General features: G+C 37.9%; 1 protein-coding gene across 2 annotated transcripts in view; it reads left to right on the top strand.

Moving 5' to 3' along the window:
• Window positions 1-16,000, top strand: part of Reln (reelin) — a 452,156-nt gene that overhangs the window by 338,010 nt on the left and 98,146 nt on the right. For both annotated transcript variants that reach the window (XM_042684785.1, XM_042684786.1), the window contains exons 23-28: window positions 3,873-4,010; window positions 5,123-5,309; window positions 11,051-11,256; window positions 11,848-12,019; window positions 12,854-13,054; window positions 15,298-15,530. In XM_042684785.1, coding sequence (XP_042540719.1) covers window positions 3,873-4,010; window positions 5,123-5,309; window positions 11,051-11,256; window positions 11,848-12,019; window positions 12,854-13,054; window positions 15,298-15,530 — 1,137 coding nt within the window. The remainder of the gene's footprint in view (window positions 1-3,872; window positions 4,011-5,122; window positions 5,310-11,050; window positions 11,257-11,847; window positions 12,020-12,853; window positions 13,055-15,297; window positions 15,531-16,000) is intronic.

Below are 16,000 nucleotides of genomic sequence, written 5' to 3'. Positions count from 1 at the left end.
GTAAGTAACAAAACCTCAAAATAATGTATCTGATAGGCTTTGCAAAGGCATGTAGTGTAATGGTAAAGAAAACAGTACCTCCTTAGTCCGGAGGAATATTTAAGAGCTGGAGGTGACTGGAGAAATTCATTTTGCCTAAATCCTTTGTTTAAGAAGCAAGGAACTAGAATATGTGAAGGCTTTTATCAGTCACTAAGGGTCACACAAATGGTAACTTGCAAACCCAGGCTCACGCAGGCCTTGTCCCCTGACTCCTAGTCATTCCTCACTCCATTACCCAAGGAAGTGAGAATCCGTCTGACATTTCCTGACCTGTTCAGCACTCATAAACTCTTTTTTTTATTATTGTGAAAATACTGTACAGAGGGGTTACAATTACATGGGCAAGGTAATGAGTACATTTCTTATCAAGCATTGTTGCCTCCTCCTTTGTTTCCCCTTCCCATCCCTTCCCATCCTCCCCCCCACCCCTCTCCTCCCCACTTCCCCACCCTCACCCCCCACCCCCACCAAAGTTGTGAAGTTCGTTTTAGACATAATGTCTTGTACATCTCATTGTTGCAATGGGTCCACCTGTATCCCTATTTAAACAATTTGTTTTTTCCTTTCCCCTCCACAAATTATACCAACATCAGATACAGTGAAAACAAGGGTTATACCGTGGGGGAGGGACATACATAGCAACAAAGAAACCATCTTATAATGTTAGAAAAAATCGCAAAAAAGAAAAAACACTTGAATCCTTATCTTGGGGTTCAAAAACTCTTTTTTTTATTTTTATTTTTTATTGTGAACATACTGTACAGAGGGGTTACAATTACATGGGCAAGATAATGAGTACATTTCTTATCAAGCATTGCAGCCTCCTCCTTTGTTTACCCTTCACATCCCTTCCCAGCCTCCCCCCTCCCCCTCACCTCATTCTCCCCCCCCCACCCCACCAAAGTTGTAAAGTTCGTTTTTGACATGACAACTTGTACTTCTCATTCAAAAACTCTTTTTTTTAAACACACACTTTTTAAAAAATAATTTTCTGTTGTTCCAATATAAACAAACTATCAAAACAAACAACAAGGGAAGGGGTAACAATGATCGACAAGTAATGTACTCACTGCCTTACTCGTGTAACTGTAACCCCTCTGTACAGCATCTTTTCAATAAAATAAAATTTTTTTAACGTTATCACTATCTCCAGAGGAGACAGTCAACCTGTGGCTTTGGCCATGATTCAAGTCCAGTTTTATTTACTTCAGTTCTGCAGAGTTCTAGGCTAAGATAATGTATCTACTTTCATAGTAGGCTTTTCTTTTTTTTTTCTTTGTTTTAGTTGGTAATAGGGCTTGAACACAGGGCATGTGGGGCAGTCCCTGAGCTCTTTTACTCAAGGCTAGCAGTCCATTTCTTTGAACCACAGCACTGCTTCTTGTTTTCTTTCTTTCTTTTTTAAAAAATTGTTATTTTAGAGTTAATAACAGAGGGATTACAGGTAATGAGTGATGAGTACAGTTCTTTTTGAACCATGTCTCTCCTTTTGTCACTTTCTCATGGTTTTTTCCTCTCATCCCCACCCACAAGATACACAGTTCATTTTTCCTCATAGTGTCTAGTGACTACCACTGTTATAGTTGTTCATTCTTGTTTCACTTTTACTGTGCCCTCCCTTACCCTTCCAAATACAAACAAACAAACACAAAAGAAAAGAAAACAAAAACAGCGGTGGCAACTAAAAAATGTATCTTGTTTCTGTTTCTTGGAGTTCATTTCATAGAATATTATTTTATGATCATATGCACATAGCTGTTGAGCCTTTGTCAACCACTCCTATGCATATCCTCCTTTGGCCTCAGTGTATGAATGTCTGGTTTTCTGATGGTTAAGATAAGAGTCTCGTGGACTTTTCTTTTTGCCTCCTGAGTAAATAGGATTATGGGCATGAGCTACAGCTGCCCAGCTCACAGTAGGCGTTTCTAAAAATCATTCTTAATGGGGCTATGAAAATTGTGATGCTGTTTAATTACAAACATACCCCTATTATCATAGAGATGCATCTGTCCCATTGTGTATGTCCCATGATAAATGGTGATAGGCATGGAAACCTTTGTATCTTGAAGGTTACCTGAAGAGCCTTCCAATTATTCTATCAAGAATGAAAATGTGCCAGGCACCCATGGCTCATGCCTGTAATCCTAGCTACTCAGGAGGCTGAGATCTGAGGATCACGGTTCAAAGCCAGCCCAGACAGGAAAGTCCATGAGACTCTTATCTCCAAAACAACACTAGAAAACCAGAAGTGGCACTGTGGCTCAAACAGCAGAGCAGTAGCCTTGAGCTGAAGAGCTGAGAGATAGTGCCCAAGCCCAGAGTTCAAGCCCCAAAACCAATCTTCTCTCCCCTCCTCCTACCCCAGCCTCGCCCTAGCAAAAAAAAAAGCTTATTCTGGATTTTAACTGTTGTGTACTTAGGGAGTACTCAATATATTAAATGGATACATGAAGACTTTAATGCATCATTCACAGTCATTAAAACCAACTGTATCTGAGGTGAGTGTGCTTAGGGATGGATTAATGAGTGGAATAAGGCACCCATGATAATCTGTGAATTTAAAAAAAAAAAAAAGGGCTGGGAAGGTGGCTCAGTGGTAGAGCGCTTGCCTTGCATGCCAGAGGCCCTGGGTTCGATTCCTCAGCACCACATAAGCAAAAAGAAAAAAGCCGGAAGTGGCGCTGTGGCTCAAGTGGTAGAGCGCTAGCCTTGAGCTGAAGAGCTGAGGGACAGTGCCCAGGCCCAGAGTTCAGGCCCCACAACCGGACCCAAAAAAAAAAAAAAAAACAAAAACCTGTTGCAACAATGAGAAGTACAAAATGTCATGTCAAAACCAGCTTTACAATGTCGGTGTGTGGGGGGGGATATGATTGGGTGGGGGGGAGGGGGGAGGCTGGGAAGGGAGGTGAAGGGTAAACAAAGGAGGAGGCTGCAATGCTTGGTAAGAAATGTATGCATTATCCTGCCCATGTAATTGTAACTCCTCTGTACAGTATGTTCACAAATAAAATAAAATTAAATTAAAAAAAAAACAAAAAAACAAAAACACTGACCAAAAACAACTCATCACAGTTTCCTGAAAATTCTTACAGAAGAAAATATGCTATAATTTTAGTTTAGTTTAGTTTTGCCAGTGCTATAATTTAGAAGACTATTATAAAGTCATCAGAAATAAGAAACCTTCTTGACATTGCCCTAAAAAGTCTTCTCCTATAAGACTTTATATATGGTTTCAGTGAAGTCTTTTTTGATATGTAAGGGACTGATTAACTTTTCATCTGTACTTAATGACCAGCCAAATCCATGAAACTCAAGTAGGTTAGTGTTTCAGAAATAAGCAGAACTTGGCATTCAGATGTTTTTACTCCTTATAGAACAGTCTGCCCTTAATACCAATATAATACCCTCAAACAAAACTTATGATTTTGAATCCAGATTAATTGAAAGTCTTCCAATAAATACTGATGTGTTCGTTCTAAGAAGTTGTATTACTTCAGGTTAAACATTTGACATTTTCACCTGTGGAAGATGTGCTCAGCTTCATACATACCTTTTATTGTTTAATACTCTTTTTCGCTTTTCTTTTTCTAATCAAATCTGAGCAACCACTAAAAATTTTACGGTGTTGCAAGTGAATTAGGATTCAAGTGTATCCAGTATAGGCATATCTCTTCTTAACTCTCTTGAGAGAATTGTTGAATTGCACCATGATTAAAAGGAAACTAAGGTAAGGGAAACAGTAGGTGTTAGTAGAAAGTTATCTGACAGCTGCTGAACTCTGCCCTCTCTGTGGCATCACTTGTTGATTTTATTACTCTTCTTGCTCCTAGGTCAAGTGCTACCCGCTTCCGCTGGAGTCAGAGCTATTACACAGCCCAGGACGAGTGGGCATTAGACAGCATTTATATTGGGCAGCAGTGCCCCAACATGTGCAGTGGACATGGGTCATGTGACCATGGCATGTGCAGGTATGTGGTCCAGAGACTGTGATCCATTCCCAACCTTTCAGCTTAAGTCAATGTGTACATCCACACATCATCAAGTAGCCAAGAGAAAATGCATCTCCTGCTTTTCTTGTTTTAGTTGTTAACAAATACTATTACATTAAGAAAATAAGTCTTGTGCTTGCTAGGCAGATGCGCTACCACTTAAGCCATATCCTTAGCCCTTTTTTGCTTTTAGTTATTTTTTCAGCTGTGGTCTTACATATACTTTCTTCCAGGGGCCTAGACCATGGACCCTAGACCATGATCCTCCCACTGATCACCTCCTTTGTAGCTAGGACTATAGGCACTTATCACCATGGCTGGCGTATTGAATGAGATGGAGGGTCTCATTAACATTTTGCCTAAGCTGGCTCCAAGTCACTATTCTCTTGATCTTTGCTTCCCCGGTGCCTAGAATTCTATACAAGCCAAAATGCTGGCTGAAAGTATATATTCTGACCCTTAAAATCTAAACTGAAAAATGAGGCCTCCTAGGTGGAAAGTTCAGTTTATTAAGAAGCCTTCTATTGTTTCTTTTTTGTACCCCTGACAGTCTTAAAGTATGTGCCAAGCACAATTGCACAGTCTTCTGTGCTATTTCACCTGAACCTGGTTGTAGACATGGAGAGAGAATACTTACTACTAATGAAGATGAGAGAAGAACACACTGGCATACTTAAATAGTCTTAGCAGATATAATTTAATCAGAAAGAAAAGCTACAGCACATGTGTTATATACTGGTTAATCAAGCATTTTTATGTGACTTTTTTGAAAGCTATAGGAAAGTCCCACTGTGTCTTACCTCCTCCACTCACATGTATACAAACATACCCACGGCCTTCAATAGTACTTTGTCTAGATTTTACTGTGTTAGCATCGTATCTTTTAAGCATACATTCTATCCATGTGGAGGATTGTAAAAATTGACAGCCATCAGTACTCACATCACACACCCCATTTATTCTATGCAGGAAAATCTAGTGAAAAGGATAAGACCTGAGGTAAAGTGTAAGATGTGGGAAATGTCTTGGGAAGGATGGCCGTTGTGTGCCAGATAATTTGATGAGTATCTCACTGAGCTTCTCTCCCTTAGGTGTGACCAGGGCTACCAAGGCACTGAATGTCATCCAGACGCTATGCTTCCCTCTACAATTATGTCAGATTTTGAGAACCAGAATGGTTGGGAGTCTGACTGGCAAGAAGTTATTGGAGGAGAAATTGTAAAACCAGAACAAGGATGTGGGGTCATCTCTTCTGGATCATCTCTATACTTCAGCAAGGTAGGACCAGAACTGGCAATGTGTTGTTAAGGACAGGGTTAGTTTCATATATGACTGTTTTAGGCTTCTTAATAAACTGAACTTTCCACCTAGGAGGCCTCATTTTTCAGTTTAGATTTTAAGGGTCAGAATATATACTTTCAGCCAGCATTTTGGCTTGTATAGAATTCTAGGCACCGGGGAAGCAAAGATCAAGAGAATAGTGACTTGGAGCCAGCTTAGGCAAAATGTTAGTTTCATATATGACTGTTTCCCAAAAGTATAAATATGGAGTGGCTTCATTGTTCCCCGTCCCTTGCTTTTATGTCATATTCTGTGCCTTCTTACATCTTGAGCAAGTTTCTCATTTTATGATTGTTTTCAATTGCTATAAATTCAGTTTTCACTAGTTATAAAGTTAGTTAAAGTTCCTATCTATATTGTACCTGATTTAAATCTCTTTGCTTTCTTGTCTTCCAGGCTCATTTCTTTTTTTTTGGGGGGGGGGTCCAGTCATGGGGCCTGAACTCTGGGCCTGGGCGCTGTCCCTCAGCTCTTCAGCTCAAGGCTAGCGCTCTACCACTTGCAGGCTCATTTCTTGTAGAGTCAATGAGTGGAGTAGGCTCTTGGTCTCTTCTGATTTACCTCTAGGAGGATGTGAGTCTGGGGAGGGATGAGCAGGAGTAGTGGTATAATTTAGAAGTTAAGAGAATTCAATCCAAATCTACCACTATTTAGTGCTGTGACATGGAGCACATTAATCTTGTGACTTAATTGCATTTGTAAAGTGGAGACAGTAAGAGGATCTGCCTCACTCAGGTTATTAGGTAGATTAAGTGAGTTTGTATTTGTCAATGATATAGAAGGGTCACTGACATGTAGAAAGCACTTGTGTAGTGCTTAATAAATTTGTCAGTCCGTTAATCTCAGAAATATGATGGGAGGAAGGGGAATAATGGTGGGGATGAGGATGTGCAGAGCTCTTCTTAGGGAACTGACTAGATGTCTGTGGTAAGAAGATATCTCAGGTTCTATTCTGGCTCACTTTGGTGGCTTCTGGTATATAGACTCTGCAGAAAAATTTTCCTTGCAGTATTAAGCTTTCCCAGTGATAGCACAAGATTAGGCATGCAAAGTAGTTAGACACAACCAGGAACCGAGATTCCAGGCAGAATTACAGACTGATTCTATTGGGGTAACCCAGGCCATGTTGCTTGGTTAGAGATAGGACCAAGGGAACTACTTCCTTCTCCTCCCTCATCCACCCTGGACAGGACATTCTTTCCCCTCTCTGTTGCGATTTATCTCCTTATATACTTGTAAAGGGACCTGGGGGTGAGGAGCAAGACTTCAACCTGAGCAACATATTGAACTCTTTTAATTACTGGTAGCTATCTTTAGAATGTGGAATGCTTAATGGCAATTCTTTCCAGAAGGAATTGCAGCCACTAATTCTGAGACAGTTAGAAATGTCCTCTTTCATATCACATAACAAATAGATAGGTGCAAGTGATCTACCATAGGAATGGTATGTTGCAGAGTTTGTTTGGGCAGAAATCCAAGATATATTAATTTAAAGCAAGGGCAAAAATAGACACAGGTTTTGTTTTGATGCAGGTGCAGAGCAAAAGAATCACAAAGTAAATAAGACAAAAAACAATAGGAAATCAGGGATATATTCCATTTAACACATTTCCTGTTCATTGGCATTGAAAGTCTCCTGATAATTATTTTTAGAGATACAGTTGATAAACAATCAATGTACATGTTTAGGCATGGGTATGCAGTTTGTGATTGTGCAGAAACGAAAGTTTGTGCTTCTTATATGCATATATGCATTAATATGTGCTCAAATACACCAGCAAATATATGTACATGTACATGTTTACATACACCCAAATTTGAAACATGTTTGGGTTACACATTCCTTCTACTTCAAGATAGTCTCTGGAGTGAGACTAACTAGGTTTGTATGCATATTCCAGAACTCACTCATTGGTTCACTTTACAAAACCGTAATACCTCTTTATACTCAGTTTCCTTATGTGTGTATTGGGATATTGAGAGTTTTAAAATGGGCTAACACAGGCATAAAAGAAAGAAGAACAGACTTATTAAGAACAAACAATGTTAACTTTCATAATTCTATTTTATAAGAATAGATTTCAAGATGGCAGCATTGAATATTTCCAGATATATATCATGCAACTAACTTAAAATTATTTCAAAAATAAATATTTTCCCCCTAACCTCTCAATTCAGGTTTGTTTTATAATTTTTTTGTAAAAATATCTCAGGGTCTTTTTGTTTGTTGTTTGTTTATTGTGTCTGTCATGTGGATCTGTTTAGAATTCTAAGTGGTAGAAACCATCTTAAGCCTCAAAAGAGAGAAACTCAGCCCATGCAACTAAAACAAAATACAAAGAAATTTTAGATGGAGTTCCAATAACTCAAATACCAATAAAATTTTCCCTTGAGAGCAGATTCTATTCTCAGGTCTGCTATCATCACGAAAATGGAACTGTAGCCACAGAGTTGTGTAAGTAATTCAAAAGGAAAATGCAGGAAGGTTGCAGTTTGGTAGGCTCCGGTGTCCTGGTAGGCATGAAATAAAAGTACTCTGATTGGTAGAGCCAGGCTCATGTGCTCATGAGTTCAGTAGAGAGATGGAGAATGTAGTTTGGCAGTCCCTACCCACACGCATTTTAAAATGGAGAACATGCAGTAACTCAAAGGAAGGTTTTTAATCTATTTGCACCCTACTCCAGATTAATTTCTCTAAGACATACTTGCTTCTTTCCCTCTCTTTGTCATACATATTCAGGGGGGTCTCTGGTACTTTTCCCCTACTCGCATAACTTGTATTCCTTTTCTAAACATGATTCATCTGCTACAGTCAGGAAACTCATCATCTGAGTATTGCCAGTCTCTCTGTCTATGCTCGGGAGCTACAACTTACCCCCTACTCAAATCCCACCCACCCTATCTCACCTGCATTCAAAGAATCTTTTCTACCAGTCCTGCTGTAAGACTGCTGCATCTATGAAACTTTTGGGAGCTAGAGAAAACTGTACTGATCTCTAGTCTTAGAATTATTTTCTCATTTATACTTATGTTGATCATGCTTTTATTTTTATCCTCACAGTAGCTGTCAGAAGACAGACAGCCACTGACTGAGCCCCTCTAAATAAAGTGCTACAATGGAATAGGAGTTCCATTTCATGCTGTGGGCAATTACGTATCATTAAGTGCTCATAAGACCAAACAGATTGGAGAATTAATAAGTAATCCAATGCCCAACACCAACTCAAGAAGTGATCAAGGCTTGGTCTGCAGCCCTCAGTTCTCACCGGTGCCTCTGTCATAGTCTAGAAACTTCATGATTTCAATAGCATGTCATGTTCTACCTGGCACAATGAATGAATGAATGAATGAGTGAATGAATTTAAAGAAAATTGCAAAACAAAAATTCTAAAGAAATGATAATTTTTCTAACAAGTGTTTGGAATACCTAGTGTTATTCTGATTAAAGAAAACTTTAATGAAAGACAAAAGTGAAGATTTATGAAGAGTTTTAAAAGTTTTTATTATTAAAATTCTAGATTTTGGTAATGTTGCCCATTAAGACATATTTTATTTTAGCTACACCCTTAAAGAGGTGAACTGTTTTAATCTAGAATTCGTTTTTATTCCGTGAATTATTCTTCCTTGCAGTGTGAAAATCTCTGAGCCGTATCTCACAATACCATCAGTTCAATAGAAAGTAGTTTCTATAGGCCAGGAAAGAGGAGAGGTGTAGCCTGTCCCTGAAGTACACATGCACACAGACATGCACACTTATTATTTGTGCATGTGTGTCTACACATGTATACATAAATCCATTCACCATAGTATCAGAGAAAAACCTCAAAGCATCTGTTGCATACACCCATGCATACACCCAATTCTCTTTTCTTTTTTTCTTTGAAACACTATTCCTCATTCCAGGCCACTGGGAAAGAGAAAACTATTTGTACTAGACTCTAGTAATACAAACTAAGCATTTGTGTGATATTTTCTACCACCTAAAATTTCCTACAAAACACCCTTTCCAAACCTCTTGTTAGACGAGTATTGTCATCTCTTGGAATAACCACTTGGCTCTGTAATTCCACAATAGACCATCACTGCAACTGTGATAATTGGATTTTTTTATAATTCTCCTATCATATCTATATCCTTCTGGCTCATTTTGCATTGAAAGTTTTTCACAAGAGTTTGTGAATTGAAATTAACCTGCTAGGTTCTTCTAAAAGTCATTCTTCCTATTGTGATCCTGAGATACAAAAATACTAGGATCTCTGAGTTGTCACCATATTCCAAATCAACAGTAAGAAAAATTAAAAGTATGTATAGCTTGTTGAAATGCATAAGATTTCCTCCAATGTAGAGTTTCAAAGAATGAGGTTTTACCTCAGAATTAACTGTCTTTATTTGGCAGGCCTAGTTTATTTGGGGGTCTCTTACTTAGCCTTTAATCTTACCCAATAGCAGCATTCTCTATTAGCTCCAAATATTTCCCCCTGTGACTTCTAATAACTGAAACCTTACGAGTGGTTTTTTTTTGGGGGGGTTGCTTTGTTTTTGTCTTCTCTTTTTTAGTGTGGGGCTCAAACCCTAGGGTCTCACTCTTAGACCCTGAAAACATTTACTAATAAATTTAGTGGATTAGAGTAGGAGGTGTTTTTCATAACACACTACACTCAGTTTTCATTCCTAACTGACAATTGAACTTCTTATGAAATCTTCAAAAGCAGTTTTGAGTATTCCATGAATTCACTGTGTTAAAGTCCATCCAGGTACAAGAATCTCATAAGCAGATCACTTTTCAGTCTCTTTAGCTTGAAACCATTTACACACAACAGGAATAATTACATTATCCTTGTCCATTCAAATTTAATACCTCAAATATTACCCTGCCGTGCAAGGAGACATACCAAGTAAAGAAAGGGATTTGTGGAAATTTTAAATGTTTAAAATACAAACAGACTATTAAGTGGTTGTAAGAGCTTACTTCAGTGATTCCCTCCCAGTTTTAAGAATGAGAGGACACAGGCAGACTAAGAGGCTGAGAAATTGCTGAACTCTGTCAAACAGTTTCTGTCTTGCTATGTTCACTTTAATTCCCAGAGAAGAGGGTCAAGGTCTATCTGTGGGGAGGATGTTCCTTCAGGAAGGCACATAGTGTGCTAGTTAACATACATGTCACCATGTCCCATGCTATTTTATCTAATCATAGCAACACTAGATGAGGAAGATATTACTGCCTGTAGTAGACCTTTGAGGAAAATTGAAACTCAGAAAGGTCTCACAGCTTGTGAACAGTAAGAAAGATATGCGGATATTCAAACTCAGCTCCAGCTGATTTCACAGTACACAAGTCACTCCCCATTACTCTGTGAGGAGCAAATTGACAAAGCAAGGGTTGAGAGTGTTTTCATTGAATTTTATTTTTTCACTTTCAAGTAATCTTGTGTATAATGAAAAAATCTCCAGGGTTTCAAAATGGGGTATAAAGAGCACTGATTAAGAAAGTAAAGAAATGTATCCAGGATCAGTTTTCACAGTCAGGACAGAGACAGGAAATAGTATAACTTGTTCATTTTCTCCATCTTAACTGGAAACAGGACCAACTCCTCATAGTTCTACAATAATTGTGGGAATTTGAATCTAAACCGCAAAATGCCAAATGATTGATGACGATTTCTTTGTCTTTTGGAAAGGCCGGGAAAAGACAGTTGGTGAGCTGGGATCTGGATACTTCTTGGGTGGACTTTGTCCAGTTCTACATCCAGATAGGTGGAGAGAGTGCTGCATGCAACAAGCCAGACAGCCGTGAGGAGGGCGTCCTTCTTCAGTACAGCAACAATGGCGGCATCCAGTGGCACTTGCTAGCTGAGATGTACTTCTCAGACTTCAGCCGGCCCAGGTAACCACTCACCTGCAGATTCTACCTGCAGCTTCCAAGATTGAATTGTTGTTGACATGTTTTCAAAGTGTTGACAGTTGGGAAAAATAGACAAACTCATAAATCATTAACACAATTTATGATTAACCCACCATGTAAAGAGTTCATTTCCTTTGAGCGAGTGGACAGAAACCACATGTATTCATACTTACATGTTTAAAGGGTTTTTTTTTTACAAATGACTAAAATAAAAAACAAAGTGATTGACCACTGTTGACCAAAAGAAGTATCAGCATGTTCCAAGATCATTTTGATCATATTGAGCAATAGTTTCCACTGGGTTGATGTGATAATCTACAATTAACCTACTTGTTTATCTCTTTTTAAAAGTATGAACAAGTTAGGCAGCAGCCAGTGAATCAAACACAATGGAAGCATTTTCCCTAAAGATACAAGTGCAAATGAAATAAACATGACAAGGATCAAACTTTCTTACAACATTAAGATCAAACAAAACAGATCTTTCTCTTGTGCTACCCATGTTGTTATACCAGCATCTAAGGAAAACACAGCCTTTCCTTTCCCAGCCTCAAACCGTTTACTATTATGCAGATTCGTCTATCTGGAGCTTCCAGCTGCTGCTAAGACCCCTTGCACTCGGTTTCGCTGGTGGCAGCCTGTGTTCTCAGGGGAAGACTACGACCAGTGGGCTGTCGATGACATCATCATTTTGTCTGAGAAGCAGAAGCAGGTTATCCCAGTTGTCAACCCAACCTTGCCCCAGGTATTTCTCATCCGGAATTCAAAGAAGTGATTCTAAAGTCCATGAGACAAAGATCCACTTTCTTCCTTAAGCACTTTGTGCCTGCCCAAAGAGTGTGCAACAGAAGTGTAACTGCCTAAGCTAGACACAAGTGGTTCATGCCTGTAGTCCTAAATACTCAGGAGGCTGTTTGAAGGAGGTGGGGAAGAAAGGGATGGTAGGGGAAAAATGAACGAGGGGTAACAATGCTCAATAGGAAATGGACTTATTACCTTGCTCATGTAAACTGTAACCCCTCTGTATAGTATCTTTACAATAAAAAATATATATATTTAAATTTTTTTTTAAAAAATTGCAGTTTGAAACCAGCCCAGAAAAGAAATTCCAAGAGACATGGAGGTCTGGTTTAAGTGGTAGAGTACTAGCTGTGTAGGGATAATGCCCAGTCCTTGAGTTCAAACCTCATTATCAACACACACACAAAATAAATAAATAAATGAAATGAAATGAAATGAAATAAATTTAGCTGTCTGTACTTAATATTTTGTTACATCTTTAGGCTACCAGTTTGTATATTGTTCAGATGTGAAAAAGATTATTATAGAGTCTGGCTAAGTCATCAAGAAAAATTGTTAATGTCTTTAAAAAGTGATTAGTTATACAATAGCAAAATAATTGCAGTTGTTAACACCAGAAAATTTTAATACTTTTTTTCAAGTTTGGAAAAAGATCTTCTCTATTTTCCCACCAATGTGAAAGCTACATGGCCCATAGCATGTCATGAACTGAAAGTTCCTTTCTTGTTTTCAAAGTCACCCTATTGTCCTCCCATTGTCTTTCCATTGTTTCCATCAGAACTTCTATGAGAAGCCCGCTTTTGATTACCCTATGAATCAAATGAGTGTGTGGTTGATACTGGCTAATGAAGGAATGGTTAAAAATGAAACTTTCTGTGCTGCCACACCATCAGCCATGGTATTTGGAAAGTCAGATGGGGACCGATTTGCAGTAACTCGAGATTTGACCCTGAAGCCTGGATATGTGCTTCAGTTCAAGGTATGTATGCACAAAGATAGAACAGACTAAGGTGCAAACACATTTTCCAGACTTAAGAGCACAAAATTTTTGTATACTATTGAAGGGACTCACTTGACTGAAACCACCATAATCTTCAAATGGCAAAACTTAGCATCTCTATTCATGAGGAAAAGAGTATGTCTGTTTTTAAGGAGTCCCAGAAGTTATGGCTATATCATGATGTTCATAGAACTCTTCCATAATTAAAAATAAAATTTTCTTTTGGACTTCAATCTGATTGTTATTTAATGAATGCCATGCTTCTGAATCATGTTGAATAAGTTCTCCTGTTCAGCTTTCTGGTAGTGGTGATTGAACTGAAGAATTATTTTATGTTTTGACTATAAGATTTTCAATTTCCCTTCCTTTAATTCAGTAAACTTCACCCTGTATATCATCATTCTCCTAAAAGCTTATTAACTATCTTTCAGCACTGTGATAACGTAGCAGCATTTACAGCCAATATTGACTTTGACAAATGCTTGTCTCAGAACCTTAATCAAAATTTCATCATGTTTATAATAAAATCCCATTGGTGAATTTGAGGGTCAAAAGTAATGCAGTTTTAATGAACTAGCACAACTACATTGTCCTTGCATAATGGCAGGATGCAGATGCTTAATATTTTACAAATGGAATTATTAAAGAGGTCAGATGTTTATAAGAAGCTCTTCAAATATAATTTCCACATGTCTGTAAACAAGGAAACTAATCATGAGTAATCAATGAAATGGTATCCTTCCTCATTTAGATTTTCATGCCTAGCTGCCAATGGTCATAACATGAATAATAATGTATGAATCTGTATTTATTTGTTGGTAACATTGAAAAATGGTACAAAATACCTTGGTAGCAAATACCTTTCCAGAATACTATACTGCTTTGACCTAATATCTTGTTTATTCAATTACTGATAAAATCATAGTACTAATGGCCTGTAGATCTGGAGGACAATATCCTGAACTTTAAAAAAATCTAAATTAAAATTATATATATATATATATATATATATATGTGTGTGTGTGTGTGTGTGTTTATGTGTGTGTGTGTGTGTGTGTGTGTGATATCTTAAAGTCCTTATAGAACAAGGGGACATAATATTTAAGGAAATTCTTTATCCTTACATCATAAGCAGAAAGCTGTTAACCTATGGTTATTAGTCAGTAAAAAAATATATATAAAATGTAGATTATTCAAAGATTGAATAGTTGAAACCTATATATAATTTTGATGTTATTTGTACAAAAATGTGCCATTGTGGAGCATTTTTAAATGAATACCACTAGATAATATGAGCATAGAAATGGGAAAAAAAGGGCCCTAGCAGTCCTCAAGGAGCTCACAACCTATAGAATGATCTGGAAAATCAGGAGTCACAATATATTCCCAAGGAACACTGTAGTAGAAGTAGGTTCTTGATGTTAAAAGAGTGCCCTGACTAGTTCTTTACAGTATTATCTAAACAAATAAGGAAAAAGTCTTAACAGTTAACAGCGATATCAAAAATGCAAACCAAAACAGCATTAAAATTTATTTGCACATTTATTAATTTAGAAAGAAATTGTCTTAAACTGTAATACTCAGTGATGTGTGAGTAGTAGTATGTTCATCAAAACTAATTCATTTGAAACTCACCAATACCAGATGAACACATAACTACAAAATTTAGTGTGTCTATATTCTGACTCAGTAACCACTCATAGGAATTTGTGCCTGTTATGCCTATTCCCTCCTTCTGGAGGGAAAAGGAAGCAGCTTCTTTACGTATCCTTTGTTTGGGATTTGAGAACCATAGTCACAATATTTCCCTCTTCTATAATCCTAAGAAATCCTCACAACCCAGATTTTTTGTTAAAAAGTGACCATTACTTGCCTTGCATGCATGAGGCCCTGGGTTCAATTCCTCAGCATCACATATGCAGAAAAAGCCAGACGTAGAGCTATAGCTCAAGTGGTAGAGTACCAGCCTTGAGCTGAAGAGCTGAGGGACAGCACCCAGGCCCAGAGTTCAGGCCCTACAACCAACCCAAAAAAAAAGGAAGAAAGAAGGATAATTTTATGAAAAAGAAAAATAATTTTATGGTTGGCATTGAGCCATCTAGTTCTTGTCATGTAAATTTAATACAGACTTGGTAGAAGGGGCTCTGGCTGCTCTAGTCCCTCATTTATTAAATGATATCTTGAGACAAAACCTTGTACATTTCTACTCTTCCTTTTAACAGCTGAACATAGGGTGTGCCAGTCAATTCAGCAACACTGCCCCAGTCTTTCTTCAATATTCACATGATGCTGGAATGTCCTGGTTTCTGGTGAAAGAAGGCTGTTTCCCAGCTTCTGCTGGCAAAGGATGTGAAGGGAGTTCCAGAGAACTGAGCGAGCCCACCATGTATCACACAGGGGACTTTGAGGAATGGACAAGAATTACTATCATTATCCCGAGGTCTCTTGCATCCAGGTAAAGAGGACATTCATATGATGTGCTATAGCTGCTGATGCATGAGAACATTTATTTTATTTCGGTATCTACATGTCAAATATATCACTAACCTAAAAGAATAGTTAATCTTGCTATTTTAACCAAGTAGTAATTCTTGAGGAAAATAGTCATGGGATAAACATTCCCAAAATATGAAGGTGTATGTATGTGGGGAGCAGGAAGTGTACTTTCCTTACACTCAGAGCTACACTTGAGAATTAGACAAATGCATTTACTCAACCAGTAATTTGTTCAGCAAATATTCACTGAGTGTTTCTCTGTGCAAAGCACAGTTCAGTTATTGAGTATAGAGAACAAAAATTAGTTAAAGGCCGAGAGCTTTTACCAAACATAGATTATTTTTAATGATTTGAAATCTCCTTTCACTGACAAGTTGAGGTCCCTTACAATATAAATGATCCCTTTAAATGACTGATAAACAAATAATA

Source organism: Dipodomys spectabilis, unplaced genomic scaffold (assembly GCF_019054845.1).
Source record: "Dipodomys spectabilis isolate Male_0828 unplaced genomic scaffold, ASM1905484v1 ptg000089l, whole genome shotgun sequence".
NCBI lineage: Eukaryota > Metazoa > Chordata > Mammalia > Rodentia > Heteromyidae > Dipodomys > Dipodomys spectabilis.
This window is presented reverse-complemented; position numbering and strand designations above follow the sequence as displayed.